Source organism: Silurus aristotelis, assembly GCF_946808225.1.
Source record: "Silurus aristotelis genome assembly, chromosome: 18".
NCBI classification, from domain to species: Eukaryota; Metazoa; Chordata; class Actinopteri; order Siluriformes; family Siluridae; genus Silurus; species Silurus aristotelis.
Window position 1 is genome coordinate 13,763,817 of NC_139591.1, and position 17,964 is coordinate 13,781,780.

Here is a 17,964-nt window from a genome sequence, read left to right on the forward strand (position 1 = left end):
TCAGTGTCAGATTAATGAAAGAAATCTGAACACAACATTTCAACGCACAATGTTTCTACTCAGTGCAGTCGACAAGAATGTGTAGGTGAGAAAGTCATACAGATGGACTAAAGACTAATAAAGCGCTGCTGCATCGCACAGTCTGGAGCTCAGCAAGTCAGAAATCCAACTATCATGAGTTGTAATGGAAAATAAAGTAAATCATAATTAAACTCGGGAAAAGCGTTGATTATAGGTCGATTGTAAATGTTGATGCCATGCATTTTTCATGGAGCATCACAGTGGTCCATGCACTTGGCAAATGCTTAATTCATTTATAACTGTAAGATGAAAGGCTTTTGTAATCCATTCCATAGGTTATGAAGCAGAAGTATTGTTTTTCAGACAGCTTCAGTGCGCTGTGTCCTGTGTGGTTGCTTTAAGTCGAATGGGAATGTGCAGGAGGTGGGCGTTCCGTGCTGCTTCTCCTCTACAGGCTGCAATGACACTCATTACGCAGTCCAATATGAGTCACTAAAAGATGCCCGATTAATTTTTTTTCCACAGAGGAGCTACAGAATCAGAAAAGACGAGCGAACAAAGCGATATTTTTTGTCGTGCTTTTGGAAACAACAGTGGATGGAAGGTAAGAGGGATTTCAGACAGTCTGTCTGTCCACCTTCTGCAATAAACAATAGGCGTTATGGTGCCTGTCCTGTGAGCCCATTATTAAATATGATTATTTCAGTGGCCAGATGTTGGATTCCAGCTGGTTATAACGGAGGGATAATTTAATTTACACCTAATTATCCACCGATTTCTGTTAATTTCTATATGAAATCATCTATTGTTCTCTATGGAAACACTGTAGCATGAGGCAGGTTATTTGCTACTGAAACATAGAATAATGTATTTGGAATAGAATAATAATTTCTCATGAAACCATGCATGCACATAAAAACCCATAAGAGTCCACTACTGAATAAAGCGTTCATTAAGCAAAAATACACGTTTTGCCATTTTAATACTTGTATTGCAAACCATTGACAGAATGGAAAGAGAATGAATCGAATACAGCATGAAACAATAGAATTCGTTCTAATACGAGCTGTGTTTATATACAGTTGTATGGTTACGTGTAATGTATTCTTTCCATTTCAACGCTACTAAATGATAACGGAAAGAAATCTTACAACTCATCTGGGACTACTTAAATGCTCAATGTTGATTTGATTGTTGTGAGAGATGCACTTTGCAGGCTCACTCCTCTCCAAATTATTATTTCCTGGAAGTGCATTAAATAAATAATATAAACTGCTGCATATGTACAGCACCTACAGTACACAATCTTCAGGACGACTGGTGAAAATTAGTTTCTGAACAATATACCAGCTGATATATCAGGTCAATACTGAATTTGTTGAGCTACTGAATTTTTTGATTGGATGAATTTAAAATCTTGGTGCAATGCTAGTTGATGCTAGTTTTTAGAAAAAAGAAACGTTGGATGTAAAAAATTAAATATTACATGTGTGAAAATGATGTGTCAGCAAAACACAGAATACAGCTTGATTTTAAGACAATAAAGGCATGATAAAAGACTCTTCTACAATACGACAATGTATAAATAGATAATCCAATCAAGAACTAAACACAGAGCAGGTAAACACAATAGGTCAACTTACCAATTACTGGACAGAGGTGGAGACAGGCCTATAACAGAATCAGAGACTAATACAAAGATACACAAATCCACATGACATGAAAAGAGTTTGTGGCACGCAGAGCTATGAATCATCTTCCAAGGCATTAACTATTGAGACTGAGATTGACTTTAAATTGTAGCAGCATATATATATATATATATATATCTATTTCTACCTTGCTATTTTTATTTATTGTTTTCAGAACCTCACTAACAATCAGTGCAGATGGCTTTTATGTCTAGATTCTCCCGATCACGGAGCAATTCAAGGTCTCCTAGCAGAAGGGATTCAGAAAAAGGGTCTCCTATACTGAGCATTGCCGAACTCGAACGTCTCCTGTACACTGGAAAAACAGCTTGTAATCATGCCGATGAGGTTTGGCCACGACTCTACATTGGAGACCAGTGAGTAGGTTATACATAAACATTTTTTTAGAAGGTAAAATGTTAGGATATGAACTGGAAGTCACATTGGACACCGTGGCTTTACTTTTGCAGGCATGGATAATGTCATAGAATGCTATGCTGTATAACGGCATTTTACTTACCCACCTGTTTTACCAAAAATCTTCCAGGGACATTGCCTCAAACCGGCAGGAACTTATAAAACTTGGGATTACACACATCCTCAACTGTGCACAGAGCAAATGGCGAGGTGGTGCAGAGAACTATGAGGGAATGAATATTACCTACCATGGTATCGAGGCCCATGATTCTCCTTCCTTTGACATGAGTGTCAACTTCTACCCTGCTGCAGAATTCATTCACAAAGCCCTCAGCATGGGAGGTAAGGCCAAACATTAACTAACATGACAGCATGTTGGTTATGAAGACATTATCAATAGTGGTTGGTAAATCTCTTGCAATCTCATCCACATTTCCGGCAACCCCAAGGTTGAGAACCTACAGTATGTGGTAAAGTGTTCTCCTATTTATGTAGTTTATATTTGGCTTTATAGGAACGGTGCTTGTGCACTGTGCAGTAGGGGTGAGTCGCTCAGCTACACTGGTGCTGGCTTACCTTATGATTCGACAGAACATGACCCTAGTCGAAGCCATTAAGACGGTCAAGGACCACCGCGGTGTCACCCCCAATCGAGGCTTCCTCCGGCAGCTCAGTGGTCTCGACAGCATTCTTCGTGCCAGTCGAAAGACAACCTGAAACCACCTGTAAACGTTGGATTCCCACTTCAAACCCATTGCCTTGGCTAATGCGTGTACATGTAGTACCATCTTTCACACTGTTGTTCTGTGATCAGTAGAAATGCCTTACTACATTAAGACCTCTTGAGGTGTGCATACTGCCTTATTCAGTGTTAACCCTGACATGTTGTTCAAATGACCAGATCACTGAGCTTCTTTAACCAGTTCGGTTTCACCTTTTATTGAATTGGGCTTGTATGAGTATTCACTCCCATTGTAGCTCTTCACAGTATTACAACTTGGATCCAAAGTAAACTAAATAAGGGTTATTGTCATGATTTATACGGAATAGCCTTTATTAGTTGCAAGGGAATCAATATAATCAATAATAGTTGTAAAGTTTATGACTGCATAAATTTTAACCCCATTGCTGGGAACAGAATTGGCCTGTATGTAATTAATACATCACAGGATCTCAATTTTTAGAGGACCTCAGAGTTTGCTAGAGGAAATTCCAAACCAAACAACATTAAAGACCAAGCAACCTTAAAAAAAAAACAAGAGAAAATTCTGGATAAGCATCAGTCAGGGTTTAGTTATGTGTAGAATATTTATCGACTCCGAATCTGGGAGGAGGCCACTCACTCAGGTCTGTGAGCAGGTACGGAGGGAATTAGTCAGAGAAGCAACCAAATGACCTATAAAATGTTCAGGGAATGTGAATACTTTTACAAGCCACTGTAATTCAATTTCCAAAGCAAACACAAAACAGTGAATGAATTATTGGTACATATCCAGCTTTATCCAACAATCTTTGCTATGAGTAGCAGTATTTAAAAAAACAAACAAAAAAAAACCGTCTGATTATCTGGTTAACGGAATAAGGCTAGCAGCCTGAAAGGGTTCATTATAACTGTATTCAAAGAAATTAAAGAGTAAAGAGATGTGGATCCACTATGATAGAGAGATTTCTTGCAACATATCTGTTTATAAGCTGCTTACTCTAAGCTGATTTTCTCAAATGTAAATTTTTTTATAATAGGGTTAGTATTTATTATATCATGACCTCTGAAAATTTTACACAATATTTATGCAGCCATCTTTTGTTTGGCAGCTCTAGCTCTTCATGTAGCAGTGATTTGGCCCCTTTTGTATGAGTTAATGCAATATAACAGATTCTACAGAAACCTACAGTATCTGACATGTCAATGAAGCATCTGTTTCTGATAACTGGGTTTTTATGGTCAGCAGAAATGAATTAAATATAAATTAATTTGACAATATTTTTTATTCTGTCCAGCCTTAATGGATGAACCTATTAGGTATTTAATGTAATATTATGTATTAGGCTATTATTATACAGTGATTGCATATGAAAGTGTTTGTCTGTGACTTAGCTTAATGAGAAACATTTTAATGTATGATTTTAGTGTGTCGTTTATACGTTTTTTTTTTTTTTTTATAATCTGCTTTAAGTTGGGACCACAAAAACTTCAATTAGAGGAAAAATACTGCACACCAAATTGTGTCTTACAAACAGTTTCTCTGCTCTCGTTAAGATCTTACGGAGAAACGTAGATCAGTTATACTCTTTTTGTGTGTGTGTGTGTGTGTGTGTGTGTGTGTGTGTGTGTGTGTGTGTGTATATACATATACAAGCATATTTCTCAATTCACAAGTGATAAATACCTCAATAGTGTCAGTATTTGTAACATGCTGCATTGGTAATCATTTGCCACCAAGCCATAACTGTGTGGTGTGAATAATCTGGGTGTAATACCAAGTTGTTAGCATTAGATATGTGTACTGTATGCTGTATTTTGGTTTGAGGTGTCTTGTGAATGGTTCTGTATTGCCCATTTAGTATTGTGCCACAGTATATTCAACTTCAAAAAAAAACTTTTAAAGAATTAATTGTTTAAGTGACAGGCTCGACTACATTCTAACTTGTCCTAAAATCCACAAGTTACCTTTCATGAATATCGTCCTGCAGCAGCTAAGTACTGTTATAAATGATTGCAAAAAAACCAGCAGCATCTGTCAAAATAACACTGCCCGCATTGTTGAAAAAAACACCCTCTGTGTAAAACCATCTTTCTGATACATTAAAAACGAGTTGGCTGGGATTTTTAGTATAACAGGATTTTTAATCTGGATAAGGAATAATCATAATACCAGATATCATTTTTAAAAAATTGTGCAATTAATATTTACTTTCTTTTGTATTGCTTTTCTGCATTAAAACGGAAAAGTGAAGTATTTCAAGAATTTCTGATTGACCAAAATTGACATTGTATTTTATGTTCTCTACTCTGTATTCAAAGCTTCCATTATAATGGACCCTGGTTATATCGATACTTAAATTCTTTTCGGCAGTTTTTGTTTTTTTAATTCCTCAGACTATGAAATAAAAATTCAGAAATAAAAAGAAGGCCAAATTGAAGTTGTTCCTTGTGTATGATTCCAAATAATTTTTTTTATATTTCTTTCATTTCTTCTTCTTCTTCTTCTTCTTCTTCTTCTTCTTCTTCTTCTTCTTTTTCTTCTTCTTCTTCTTCTTCTTCTTCTTTTTCTTCTTCTTCTTTCGGCTTCTCCCATTAGGGGTCACCACCGTGGATCAATTGTCTCCATACCACCCTGTCCTCTACATCTGCCTTTTTCAAACCACCTACCTGCATCTCTTTCCTCACCACATCCATAAACCTCCTCCTTGGCCTTCCTCTTTTCCTCCTTCCTGGCGGCTTCATCCTCAGCATTCTATTACCGATATACCCCGTGTCCCTCCTCTGCACATGTCCAAACCATCTCAATCTCGCCTCCCTCACCTTGTCTCCAAAATGTCCTACATGCGCTGTCCCTCTAATGAACACGTTTCTAATCCTGTCCATCCTCATCACTCTCAACAAAAATCTCAACATCTTCAGCTCTGCTACCTCCAGCTCCACCTCCTGTTTTTTAGTTAATGCCACTGTCTCTAAACCGTACAACATTGCAGGTCTCACCACAGTCCTATAAACTTTCCTTTTACTCTTACAGATACTCTTCTATCACAAATCACTCCTGTCCCTCTTCTCCACCCACTCCACCCTGCCTGCACTCTTTTCATCACTTTTTTAACACACTCTCCATTACTTTGCACTGTTGACCCCAGGTACCTGAACTGCTCCACCTTCTCCACCTTTTTTCCCTGCAACTGCACCACTTCACTGCCCTCCCTCTCATTCACACATACAGTGGGTACGGAAAGTATTCAGACCCCCTTAAATTTTTCACTCTTTTTTATTTTGCAGCCATTTGCTAAAATCATTTAAGTTCATTTCTTTTCCTCATGAATATACACACAGCACCCCATATTGACAGAAAAACACAGAATTGTTGACACTGTTGCAGATTTATTAAAAAAGAAAAACTGAAATATCACATGGTTCTAAGTATTCAGACCCTTTGCCCAGTATTTAGTAGAAGCCCCCTTTTGATCTAATACAGCCATGAGTCTTTTTGGGAAGGCTGCAACAAGTTTTTCACACCTGGATTTGGGGATCCTCTGCCATTCCTCCTTGCAGATCTTTTCCAGTTCTGTCAAGTTGGACGGTAAACGTTGGTGGACAGCTATTTTTAGGTCTCTCCAGAGATGCTCAATTGGGTTTAAGTCAGGGCTCTGGCTGGGCCATTCAAGAACAGTCACGGAGTTGTTGTGAAGCCACTCCATCGTTATTTTAGCTGTGTGCTTAGGGTCATTGTCTTGTTGGAAGGTAAACCTTCAGCCCAGTCTGAGGTCCAGAGCACTCTGGAGAAGGTTTTCGTCCAGGATATCCCTGTGCTTGGCCGCATTCATCTTTCCCTTGATTGCAACCAGTCGTCCTGTCCCTGCAGCTGAAAAACACCCCCACAGCATGATGCTGCCACCACCATGCTTCATTGTTGAGACTATACTGGACAGGTGATGAGCAGTGCCTGGTTTTCTCCACACATACCGCTTAGAATTAAGGCCAAAAAGTTCTATCTTGGTCTCATCAGACCAGAGAATCTTATTTCTCACCATCTTGGAGAACTCCATGCGGGTTTTCATGTGTCCTGCACTGAGGAGGGGCTTCCGTCGGGCCACTCTGCTATAAAGCCCCACTGGTGAAGGGCTGCAGTGATGGTTGACTTTCTACAACTTTCTCCCATCTGCCGACTGCATCTCTGGAGCTCAGCCACAGTGATCTTTGGGTTCTTCTTTACCTCTCTCACCAAGGCTCTTCTCCCCCGATAGCTCAGTTTGGCCGGACGGCCAGCTCTAGGAATGGTTCTGGTTGTCCCAAACATCTTCCATTTGAGGATTATGGAGGCCACTGTGCTCTTAGGAACCTTAAGTGCAGCAAAAAAATTTTTGGAACCTTGGCCAGATCTGTGCCTTGCCACAATTCTGTCTCTGAGCTCTTCAGGCAGTTCCTTTGACCTTAATGATTCTCATTTGCTCTGACATGCATTGTGATCTGTAAGGTCTTATATAAACAGGTGTGTGGCTTTCCCAATCAAGTCCAATCAGTATAATCAAAAATTTCTGGACTCAAATGAAGGTGTAGAACCATCTCAAGGATGATCAGAAGAAATGGAGAGCACCTGAGTTAAATATTTGAGTGTCACAGCAAAGGGTCTGAATACGTAGGACCATGTGATATTTCAGTTTTTCTTTTTTAATAAATCTGCAAAAAGGTCAACAATTCTGTGTTTTTCTGTCAGTATGGGGAGCTGTGTGTACATTCATGAGGAAAAGAAATGAACTCAAATGATTTTAGCAAATGGCTGCAATATAACAAAAAGTGAAAAATTTAAGGGGGTCTGAATACTTTCCGTACCCACTGTATACTCTGTCTTACTCCTACTGACTTTCATTCCCATTCTCTCCAGTGCATACCTCCACCTCTCCAGGCTCTTCTCAACCTGCTCCCTACTCTCACCACAAATCACAATATCATCCACAAATATCATAGTCCAGGGAGACTCCTGTCTGACCTCATCCGTCAATCTGTCCATCACCACTGCAAACAGGAAATGGCTTGGAGCCGATCCTTGATGCAATCCAACCTCCACCTTGAACTAGTATGTCATTCCTACTGCACACTTCACTGGTGTCAAACTGTCCTCATACATGTCCTGCACCACCCTTACATACTTCTCTGACACACCTGACTTCCTCATACAATACCACATCTCCCCTCTAAGCACCCTGTCGTACGCTTTCTCTAAATCCACAAACACACAATGCAACTCCTTCTGACCTTCTCTATTCTTCTCCATCAACATTCTCAAAGTAAATAATGCATCTGTGGTGCTCTTCCTCGGCATAAAACCATACTGTTGCTCACAGATGGTCACCTCTTCTCGCAGCCTGGCTTCCACTACTCTTTCCCTTAACTTCATCGTGTGACTGATCAACTTTATTCCCCTGTAGTTACTGCAGGTCTGTACATCTCCCTTATTCTTAAAGATCGGTACCAGCAAACTCCTTCTCCATCCCTCAGGCATCCTCTCACCTTCCAAAATCTTGTTAAACAATCTGGTTATAAACTTCACTGCCATCTCTCCTAAACATCTCCATGCTTCTACCTGTCATATGTCATCTGGTCCAACCGACTTTCCACTCTTCATCCTCTTAATAGCTGATCTCCCCTCCTCCTTACTAATCATATCTACTTCTTGCTTCACTATCTCCACACCATCCAACCTTCTTTTATATATCATTATTGGGTAATAGTGCAAATAAATTTTCCCTATTACTTTAAACTACCAAATGGACTATTCTCTGTATCATTCTTTTAAATATTCTTATTAGTTTTTTATTTTTATTTTAATGTAAGGCCGTATTTTTTTTATTTGAGACAAAGCTACAAGACAACAATTAGGACAACTGATGAAAGAGACAGAGCAATATATATTAATTTGAATTTTATTCACTTATGTTAGACATACAATACTGTGCAATCGTTTTAGGCAGTTGTGAAAAGTAAGAATGTTTTAAAAAAATATATACATTTTAAGTATTTATTATTAGCAATATACAAAATGAAAAGTGCATGAACAGAAAAACAATTTAAGTAAAATCAAATCAATATTTGGTGTGACTTCCCTTCGGTTTTAAACCAGCGCCAATTCTTATACTTGCACGCTTTGTCTACTTGCACGAGTTTGTGATCAGGGATTTTGTGGGATCCAAGTCATGTGTATTATTACCAATTATATCAAGCAGCATGTCAAGCATCCTCCCATATGGTACAAAAAGAAAGATTTTTTGGCCAAAATATATATAAAAAAAATATTTCAGTATATGTTGTATGGAATTAAATATATATTTTTTAAATCAAAAATACATTTCCAACCTTACAGTAGAATGAGGATGGAGATCAAAGTATCCATAAAATAAAAAAATATAATAAAAAATGTAATATATATATTTTAGCAAATAAATTTTTTGGTGCAATTTTTTGTATATTTTGAAATAAACTTCAAAATATATTTTGAAAAGATATTTTTTTATTGTAAAAAAGTTGAAAACGTTTTTGGTTAAAAATCATTTATTAACTGAAACAGAAACAGCTGTGCATGAGGCTTTAATCTGGGTGAGGAGCAGCCAAACTCTGCTACTTTGGTGAGGTTATGGAAAACAGCTTCATGTCACATGCCCCCATAGAGCCCTGCAGCTTCTCATGTTACAGTACAGATAGATTAAAATTTGCAAAGTCCTGAAGATTCTGCAGTAGTAGAAAAGATTTAATAAATGTACTATTACAATAGTGTTGACATTGGAGACTCCTTCAAAAAATATTATTAGGATTGGATCATTAACCACTCTTTGGCTTTTCAGGTGTGTATTTTCACTCTAATATTATATGTGCTATATGTGCCAGGCATTTACAACCTACCATTTGCAGTGATGAAGAGTTGGATTCACTTATCAAAGCCACAACTGCTGGAGGTCAGTTCAACAGAATGCTAGACATTCTTGTGTTCTTCATAATGCTACACCAAATTTCCATCTTAGTTATAAACAATGCTATATATAGACTGGTTCATTAACTGAGCAGTTGGTTTATATTTTATCCTTTTATCTGGTTATTTTGTATGCAGAGAATTGACAAAAAAACAAATACACCAAATTTTGATATGGAATAGTGGATTAATTAATCCACATTAAGGGGGTTATCAGCGAAAACCTGTATGTGTCCTCTGTTTTATACATAAAGACTTTTTTTTAAATATTGTGTTTTAGTGGTGATTTCATATAAGAACTGCCTATAAGTACCTTTTTACTTATAATGAGGATATTAGGATTTGCTTTTGGTGTTGGTGGCTTTTGTCTAATGAAAGAACTAATTTCCAAATAAACAGATAAACATTTATTATACAGTTCTCTGGTACATATAAACATGAACAAAATATATCTTTACAGATTTAGGCATTTACAAACGTTTAACAATATGAAAAAGCAAAAAAAAAACAAAATCATTCATTCGTGCATTAATTAATGCACTCCACCTAAAATTACAAAAGTAAGAGGGGATGTTTCATTTAGACCAATTGATCTGCAGTCTATGTGGCTTAAATCAAAAGGGCTCATTGTGAACTGAAGTACTGGTGTGAGTATGGCTTGTACGGCTGCATAAGGGCCGGGTTGCTAGGGGGCACAGTGAGAGCCTGAGGACATCTGTACTGGTAGAGGGCATTGGCAGACAGGGTGGGCACAACAGAAGGGGTGTAATGGATGTTGGGGGGGCACATGTAAGGACTCGGGCTCTCTTGTGCTGGGTAATAACTTGGGTACGGTGCTGGTCTGAAGGACTGCAGCTCAGGGTAATGCATGAGGTGTGATGCCACATTGGCCTGGCAGGCATGTGCTAGGGCGTCCTGCACTGTCCTTTTCAGTTTCATTCGTCTGTTTTGGAACCAGTTCCTGATCTGTGGAGAGATTAAGTGTGAAGTGTTTTATACCACTGATACCAACATATCCAACAATATTTGTTATATTTGCTTGAATAGTAAAAATAATACATTAGTGAAGAACTGCTTACCTGTTTATCAGAGAGATTGAGCCTCTTGCACAGCTCAGCTTTGTCTTGTGCTCCAAGATAAGCGTTCCTCTTAAATGATCTCTCTAAACTTTCAATTTGTTCAGCTGTAAAAGCTGTCCTAGCTCGTCGACCTGTGCCAGGAGAGGTTGAAGGTGCCGGTTCCTTGGAGGCCATGGGTGATAGAGACCGTCCACCTTCACTCTCATACCCAGATGTCTCCTCCTCTTCTGTTCCACTGCTGAAGCCTAACTCTGGTGCTGGAAAGGAGAAAACGAGAAAGAGATTTTTAATTATACCATTTTAATGTCTGTATAGGATCAAACTGCTTGACCAAAGAAAAATATAAAAAGGGATAAAGAGTACATAAAAAAAACTTTCAAGATTTAAAGCTTCTTACATTTTTGTAGTTATAAGTACTATACACACACACACACACACACACACACACACACACACACACACACACACACACACACACACACACACACACACAGACACACGTGTGTATATATGTAGTACTTATAACTACAAAAATGTAAGAAGCTTTGAATCTTTTATCATAGCTTAAAGCTAATATTTAACATAGATCACTTAAGGTGAAATAAAATTGTCTAAACAAAACAATATATATGTAATAAATTATATTGATTTAGCTGTGAATTTTACTGTGGATGTGATTAATTGCCCTCTTACCATGCTGGAGGTTTTCAGTAGTCTTTGTGACAGCTTCCATTTTTGGTGCAGTAATAAAGCTTTGTGCTGGCCCCATTAGCTCATATTGTGGGGTTTCCATGTTATCTGCTCTTCTGCTGTAGAATCCAGGGAGAGTTTCTGGAACAGTCCCAGAGGTGCTGGGCCTATCGGAGGCCATGGAGATGCAGCAGCTGGAATGGCTTGCTGCACTAGGACTTGAAAGTGTGCTAGCATTACTCTGGCTGCTTTGGGATAGCCATTCAACGGAAAAGTGTCCCTTCATCATTCCACCTGTAGTCCAGCCAAGAAAAAGGAATTATCCAAGAAATGAAAACGGGTGAAATGCTTCTTTGTGCTAAGATTCCTCGTGGTCCTGGGTTTGTATCTGTAAGCAGTAGAGTTGTCTAGAAGATGGAGTGCTGAGAGTGACTGAATGAGGTAGAGTTTTGTTTGTCTTCTGGATAGGTGATAACCACCTCCAGTGCAGGTCTTGGGGTATTTATAGGGCTAATCCTGGCTCATTTACAATTGACTGTAGGCCAGGATCAAAGGAAACATCCTCCCTACTCTGCTCCCCCACCCCTTGAGTTTTCACAAGTGTGGTAATTAAGACGTCTCAATCGGCTCTGAATGAGCCCATTAATTCCTGGCTCCAGTATGTCTGGTGATACACCATGATCCCCCTCCCAACTTCCAAAACCATCTCTGATCCTGTCTCTTCTCTGATGGTAGAACGTCTGTCTGTGTTTACCTATACTCACTTTTCATATGTTCTGAGATAACAGTTTAACTTCATTGTTACAAATTGGATATGCATTAGCTCTATAAAATCACTTCAGTATTTAAATTTAAATTCAGATTTAAATTTAAATATATCATTTAATAGATTTAAATTGGGAATAAAGTCATTTTAAAGAAATCTAAACAATGGCAAATATTTAGTAGACTGTAGTTGGATAGGAAAAAAGTATTTACAATAAACATTCAAAACCTTAATGACTTAAAAAGTAGAGCCATTTTGCCTAATGTGTTCTGACAGTGTGGGCACACGTGATTTAGATTTGTTTAGTTTTCCTGTTTTATAATAAACGCTGTTACCCTGCACTTGCATCCTCTTTTGCTATTGTGGAATCAGCACAATAGCAATCAGCACATGACAAATTGGTTTAGTTTTTTTTTATTTTATATAATCTGCACTATATATGAGGGGAAGCATAAAATTCATTTTACAGTAATAGAATTCTATAACAGGAGCGTATTTTCCCTCTCTCTCTTACACACACAAATAAACCAAACCAACTGTATCCAGCATAATAATTATTTATAATAATACCCTGGTCACTTTACTTAACCTTAAAATAATTTACACATTGCAGTACTGTGTCTTGTTTACATTTTTTTTTCACGTACACACGATGTACTGTATGTTGTATTTTGTTAATAACATTCATATTGTGCTTATTGTATTCTCTGAATAATTACATGTGTGTCAGCTCTCGTCCTGTGCTGGATGTGTTGTATGCGTGTGTGTATTTGTGTGTGAAGTAGGGATTGTATATTCTTTGCTTTGTTTCGATGTAGCCATCTACTTAATCCTTACTGTAAGCAATTGATGGTAGATATGTATTGACATTCTAAATAAATACTCTTTATCTATCTATCTATCTATCTGTCTATCTATCTATCTATCTATCTATCTATCTATCTATCTATCTATCTATCTATCTATCTATCTATCTATCTATCTATCTATCTATCTATCTTCTCTTTTCAAATGTAGTATTTTACACTATGGCTGCTAAATATATTGTACAAAGTTTTATAGTAAACTCTATCATACCTGGCACACAATACTGTCATTTGCACTACCATGCACTCTCACACTTTATGTACATTACTGATCTGTATCCCTATTTATTACCCACACTGTCTATACTGTCTCATATTTTCTGTATTGTCTTGTATAGTCTGTTTTTGTCTTGTCTGTTTTGTCATGTATAGGTTTTATTTATGTCTGTACTTTTGAGAGTCACAAACAGCTGGAACGAAATCCCTTGTGTGTGTCAACACACTTGGCCAATAAACCTGATTCTGATTCTGATTATAATAGAAAATGTATTATTATAGAATTCATCTGAATTCTATTAACATGAATACCAATTAAGAAATAACTACCAATCTATTTAAATTCCATTAAAAAAATCATTAAAAAAATTTAATCATTAAAAAATTTAAAAAATCATAAAAATAAAATAAAATAAAATAAACAAATAAACAAAACGAGCAAACATACGGTTGTGGTCTTTGTGAAGTGATTTCACTGGGTCATTTAACACCACTATATTTGCAGTAATTACATTGGTTTGTACGGTCTAATTTTTGTATAGTAATATTGTATACTATTACTTTATTAACCTCAAAATATAAGCACGAACATACGCGCGCGCACGTACACACACACACACACACACACACACACACACAGTGAGTAGCTGTAAATGTGCCTCATTGGCCTCTGGTTGACGCGCGCTTGGAGTCGGTGTTGGTATCAAAGCGCGCTACTCCTTCACTCCTTTGAAGTGCCAGTAAACGGTTAATGGCCGATTACAGAAACACTACACGTAGTGCCGAGACAGCAGTCTGGCCCAATCCGACCTCTCATCCAGATAAACACAGCCGTATTCCCTAGCCGAAAGTCAATGAACCACGGCCACTGTAACTCACAAAACCGCGTATTACCGCAGTAAAACAAAAACCTTTGCTAATCCTCAACTGTCTCCCTCAAATGTTTATCAAGGGATTAAAATGATCAATCCAAATCATCAGCACAAAGACACAAAACAGCTCTGACAGCAAGTTGCAAGCTCAAGAAGCACTGTTTGGGAGTGACTGATTGATTTGATCCCCTTAAAAAACTACAAGGAAGAAAAGATGGCGCCATAGGTGGAGTTTTCAGGTGTAAAACGCATCTCCTTATACATCATCATTTATACAAAATCAAATATAGAAAAAAAGATCAAAATTTGAGTCATATACAATTATTTATGATAATATGGTCTTGTGATTGCTGTAACAAAAGTTCCTATAATGTTTTGATCAGGTCAATGCTTATAATGTTCATTTTTTAACCTTGTAGTGATTAAATTACTTGTAATGGAGTCATAACTTTGACATGAACTGTCTCTTGAGGCTTTTGCCACTTGTATATCTATTTTGTAAGGTAAATATTACACATTAAAGATGTATGATTAAACATATACCACAGTTTTTTAGAGAACTACTCTATATTGCCAAAATAATATAGTGAACATCCATCACATTATCAGATTTGTGAACATGACTCTCACTCTTCTGGGAAGACTTTCTAGATTTGGGAGCGTGGCTATTGCGATTTTTCATATTCAACCAGCATTAATAAGGTCAAACACTAATGTCAGTGGAGGAGACCTGGAGAACATTGGAGTCGTTGTATGACCTGGAGTCATTGTTCCATCTCAAAATAGTTTAATGGGGTTAAAGTCAGAATTAAGCATACTTTGTACTCTAGAGCATTGCCAGGTTTACGATGGTTGGGCCTTTTAGTTTCAGTGAAGTGTAACTGTACATCCTATGCAACAGTTTGACGAAGGTGGTTGTCAGGGTCGTTGTACATAAACCTTTGGCCATATAATGTACGTAAGTTGTGAAGCGCTTGCTTAAGCCATGCATGGTATTCACGTGACACTAAATTATATAGGAAAGTATATTATCAGGTCATTCTGGAATAAACCTTTTTTGTATGCTGTTAAGGAGATTACTCAATGAGTTTGTGTTTTTTTTTCCATCTTTTTCATTCGTTACCTTAGTTGAAATAACAGCCCATCCTTTTTAACATTATTTTTGAATAACTATTTTGAAACTTACAGACTCAAAAGCAAGTGTAACATTTTGTATCTATAGCATTTTTAGGAATAAAGAGCATGATGGCTCTAATAAATGCTAAAATATTGTACATATTTAATTAATATTTGTATAGTTGGATTATTTCCGTAGAAAATTGTAAGGCATCATTTACAGTGTACATACACTGTATGCATAATGTTATTATAACCCCTGATATAAAGTACTTATTCTGTTCTTTTTCTTGTTTATAATTATAAAAGCTGATCATGTGTGCTAGACTCAGTTATTTGCTTTATTGGGAAATGATTTGCTCTTTCAAGTTAAACAGTGCACAGAAAAAAAGGGCTCCAGATTGCTCCATCATTCAAATGAACACCACCTAACTTTCGCTATATATGACTTCAAAGAGTAGATAACGTGTTAACTCTCTCTCTCATCATATCTATGCTGCTATCTTGCTCCTGCTCTTTTAGTTAAAGGCCACAACAAACCCCAGATCTCATGCCTGTCTGCATCTGATCGCTCCTGGGCGTTGCAGGGGAGTTTCTATTCTCCTAAATGCATGGTGAGGGGGACAGTCCCCAGCTCGGTTCCAGCTTCCTCAGGTCATCAGATGTGATAAAGAGATGGAATGACTTTGATGTGAGTGGTAGCACAGGGAGATACTTAGGAAAATACAGAGAGAGACAGAGATACAGTACAGACTGCAGCTCAGTTTTACGGAGCACAGACGGGAGGAGCAGGAGACGTCATGTCCACCTCCTGTCCCAATGATCTTGCCATCAAAGGGCAGATTACAGTCTGTATGTGTTGTGTGCCACTGGGTTGATATTGTGTTGTCAGTGTAATAAGAGTGCTAAGCAGGTGTTTGACAAATTTAACACAGAAAACAGATCTGTTTAGGGCTAAATCGCTAGCTATAACTGATTCAAACTGTCTACTCATAAGGCTAAAACTCGAAAGTGCATATGTACACGAGAAAAGAAAGGGTTTCACTGGCTTAACATGAAGGTCCTTCCAATGATATACCAATAAAAATGATATTCTTAGACAAAAATATTAATGGAATATATAATTAGGTACAAATATTGAAATATACACCGTATGTACACAGTAGTTTAAGTTGTAATTTGGCCACTTAGTATATGCATTTTTCCCCTAATCACTAGTGTAGCCATGCTGTCAGTGAAATGAATGTCACTCAAGCAGTGTCCCCTCCCTCCCAGTCAGTCTTTAGAGCCAGTACAGACGACAGTCTCTCAGAGTAAATGGGCCCCAGCCGTGATTGCCTTTGATTGCCTTCACTAACCCCCTTTCATCTCTAATGGGCACTGTTTGCTGCTCTGTTAGGGACGCAAATGTATCGTCCCTTCCCTGCCTAGCTAGACCTCGTCCCCCCGAAAGCAGTGACCAAAGACACCTGAGTTTCTGTCGAGCAACCCGGAGACGTCATCTTTCACACAGGATGGGAAAACCTCCATATAGCTTTATTAGATGTGAGAGGGTAATCAGGATAATGGTAATGGAGTTATGCAGGGTGTGACTGCATCTACATCACAGCTGTTTTTAAAAGCTTTCTTTCAAGTTATTGCTCATATACAACACAGTGTAAATCTTGTAGGTTTTTTTGTTATCTGTATTTAAGTGTACATAAGTGTATATTTTTTATGTTTTCTGCATTCGTATCCTATTAAAAAACAATTTAAACATAAGTTTAAAATAAGAAATACTTTTTTGGGGGGGGAAAGTCTGGTTAGTCAAGGTCTAATGAAATGTAAAACTATTAAAAAAATACAAACAATATGATGATTTATTTTTATGCTATAAATATATGCTATAAAGTAATTTGTAGTATTTACTACAGTGTCATTTAGTACATTATTTATATTTAAAAGCTTTGTTTTACAGAATTACCTTAGCTGAACCTGAGATATTTGCTCTGTACTGTACAGCAAAAAACTAAATGCTTATAAGTTATACGCAGTTATATGCATTTACTTATTAGCATGGTTCATATTGATTAAAATGATGTTCTAGAGCCATGTTAAAATCACACTGTATGCAAATGAGAGTTTATATTGAAATGACTTGATTGGATAAAGTTTGCTGGGTTCATTAAAAGCAGACTAGCAGACCCTGGTCTCCTTAGACCTTTTTTTTCTAACTTTCAGTTTATCTTATAATCACATCATTTTAACTACAATACCCCCATTAACCCTCCCCTACTGATTCTAATCAGCAAGACTCTTTAAAGAGTTAACCAGTAGAGCTTGTCTCTTAAAAAAAGTGGCAACTTGACAACAAAATCTAAAGGGGGGGTCAAAGGTACTCAGGCCATTGGCTTTAAGGTTTGAATCCACTCAGACCACCGGCCCCTGAGCTAGAGACGAATGCTGACTCCAAGTGACTAACGTCTTCTACCTGTCCCTGCTGGATTACAAAGACATCACACCCTACTCGTCTTCTATTCACAAGACTTTTGCTTTCACACTTACGGGCTGGGAAAGAAAA

The 17,964-nt window shown here is 37.5% G+C and overlaps 2 protein-coding genes across 3 annotated transcripts; one reads left to right on the forward strand and one right to left on the reverse strand.

Annotated features, from left to right (window-relative positions):
- The first annotated feature begins 157 nt into the window (after positions 1–157).
- On the forward strand, positions 158–5,265 carry dusp26 (dual specificity phosphatase 26). 2 transcript variants are annotated; one of them, XM_083569394.1, is made up of 4 exons: positions 158–625; positions 1,911–2,089; positions 2,260–2,471; positions 2,644–5,265. In XM_083569394.1, exons 2-4 carry the CDS (start codon positions 1,911–1,913, stop codon positions 2,844–2,846), a joined length of 594 nt encoding a protein of 197 aa, XP_083425520.1. In that variant the 5' UTR covers positions 158–625; the 3' UTR covers positions 2,847–5,265. The 2 variants fall into 2 exon arrangements, with proteins under 2 accessions (XP_083425520.1, XP_083425519.1); XM_083569393.1 differs by having other exon boundaries at positions 161–625; positions 1,888–2,089.
- Positions 5,266–10,351: 5,086 nt separating this feature from the next.
- On the reverse strand, positions 10,352–12,172 carry ved (ventrally expressed dharma/bozozok antagonist). Its single transcript, XM_083567779.1, has 3 exons — positions 11,572–12,172; positions 10,879–11,135; positions 10,352–10,765 (listed from the first exon to the last, which is right to left on the reverse strand). Exons 1-3 carry the CDS (start codon positions 11,855–11,857, stop codon positions 10,424–10,426), a joined length of 885 nt encoding a protein of 294 aa, XP_083423905.1. The 5' UTR covers positions 11,858–12,172; the 3' UTR covers positions 10,352–10,423.
- Between the last annotated feature and the right edge of the window lie 5,792 nt (positions 12,173–17,964).

Excerpts from the sequence above, each read along its gene's own strand:
- ved (XM_083567779.1), bottom strand. The coding sequence starts at position 11,857 with ATGATGAAGGGACACTTTTCCGTTGAATGGCTATCCCAAAGCAGCCAG. Across the intron at positions 11,136-11,571 it reads TACTGAAAACCTCCAGCATG|CACCAGAGTTAGGCTTCAGC; the intron begins GTAAGAGGGCAA and ends TCTCCTTTCCAG. Across the intron at positions 10,766-10,878 it reads TCAATCTCTCTGATAAACAG|ATCAGGAACTGGTTCCAAAA; the intron begins GTAAGCAGTTCT and ends ATCTCTCCACAG.
- dusp26 (XM_083569394.1), top strand. The coding sequence starts at position 1,911 with ATGGCTTTTATGTCTAGATTCTCCCGATCACGGAGCAATTCAAGGTCT. Across the intron at positions 2,090-2,259 it reads CGACTCTACATTGGAGACCA|GGACATTGCCTCAAACCGGC; the intron begins GTGAGTAGGTTA and ends AAAATCTTCCAG. Across the intron at positions 2,472-2,643 it reads CAAAGCCCTCAGCATGGGAG|GAACGGTGCTTGTGCACTGT; the intron begins GTAAGGCCAAAC and ends TTGGCTTTATAG.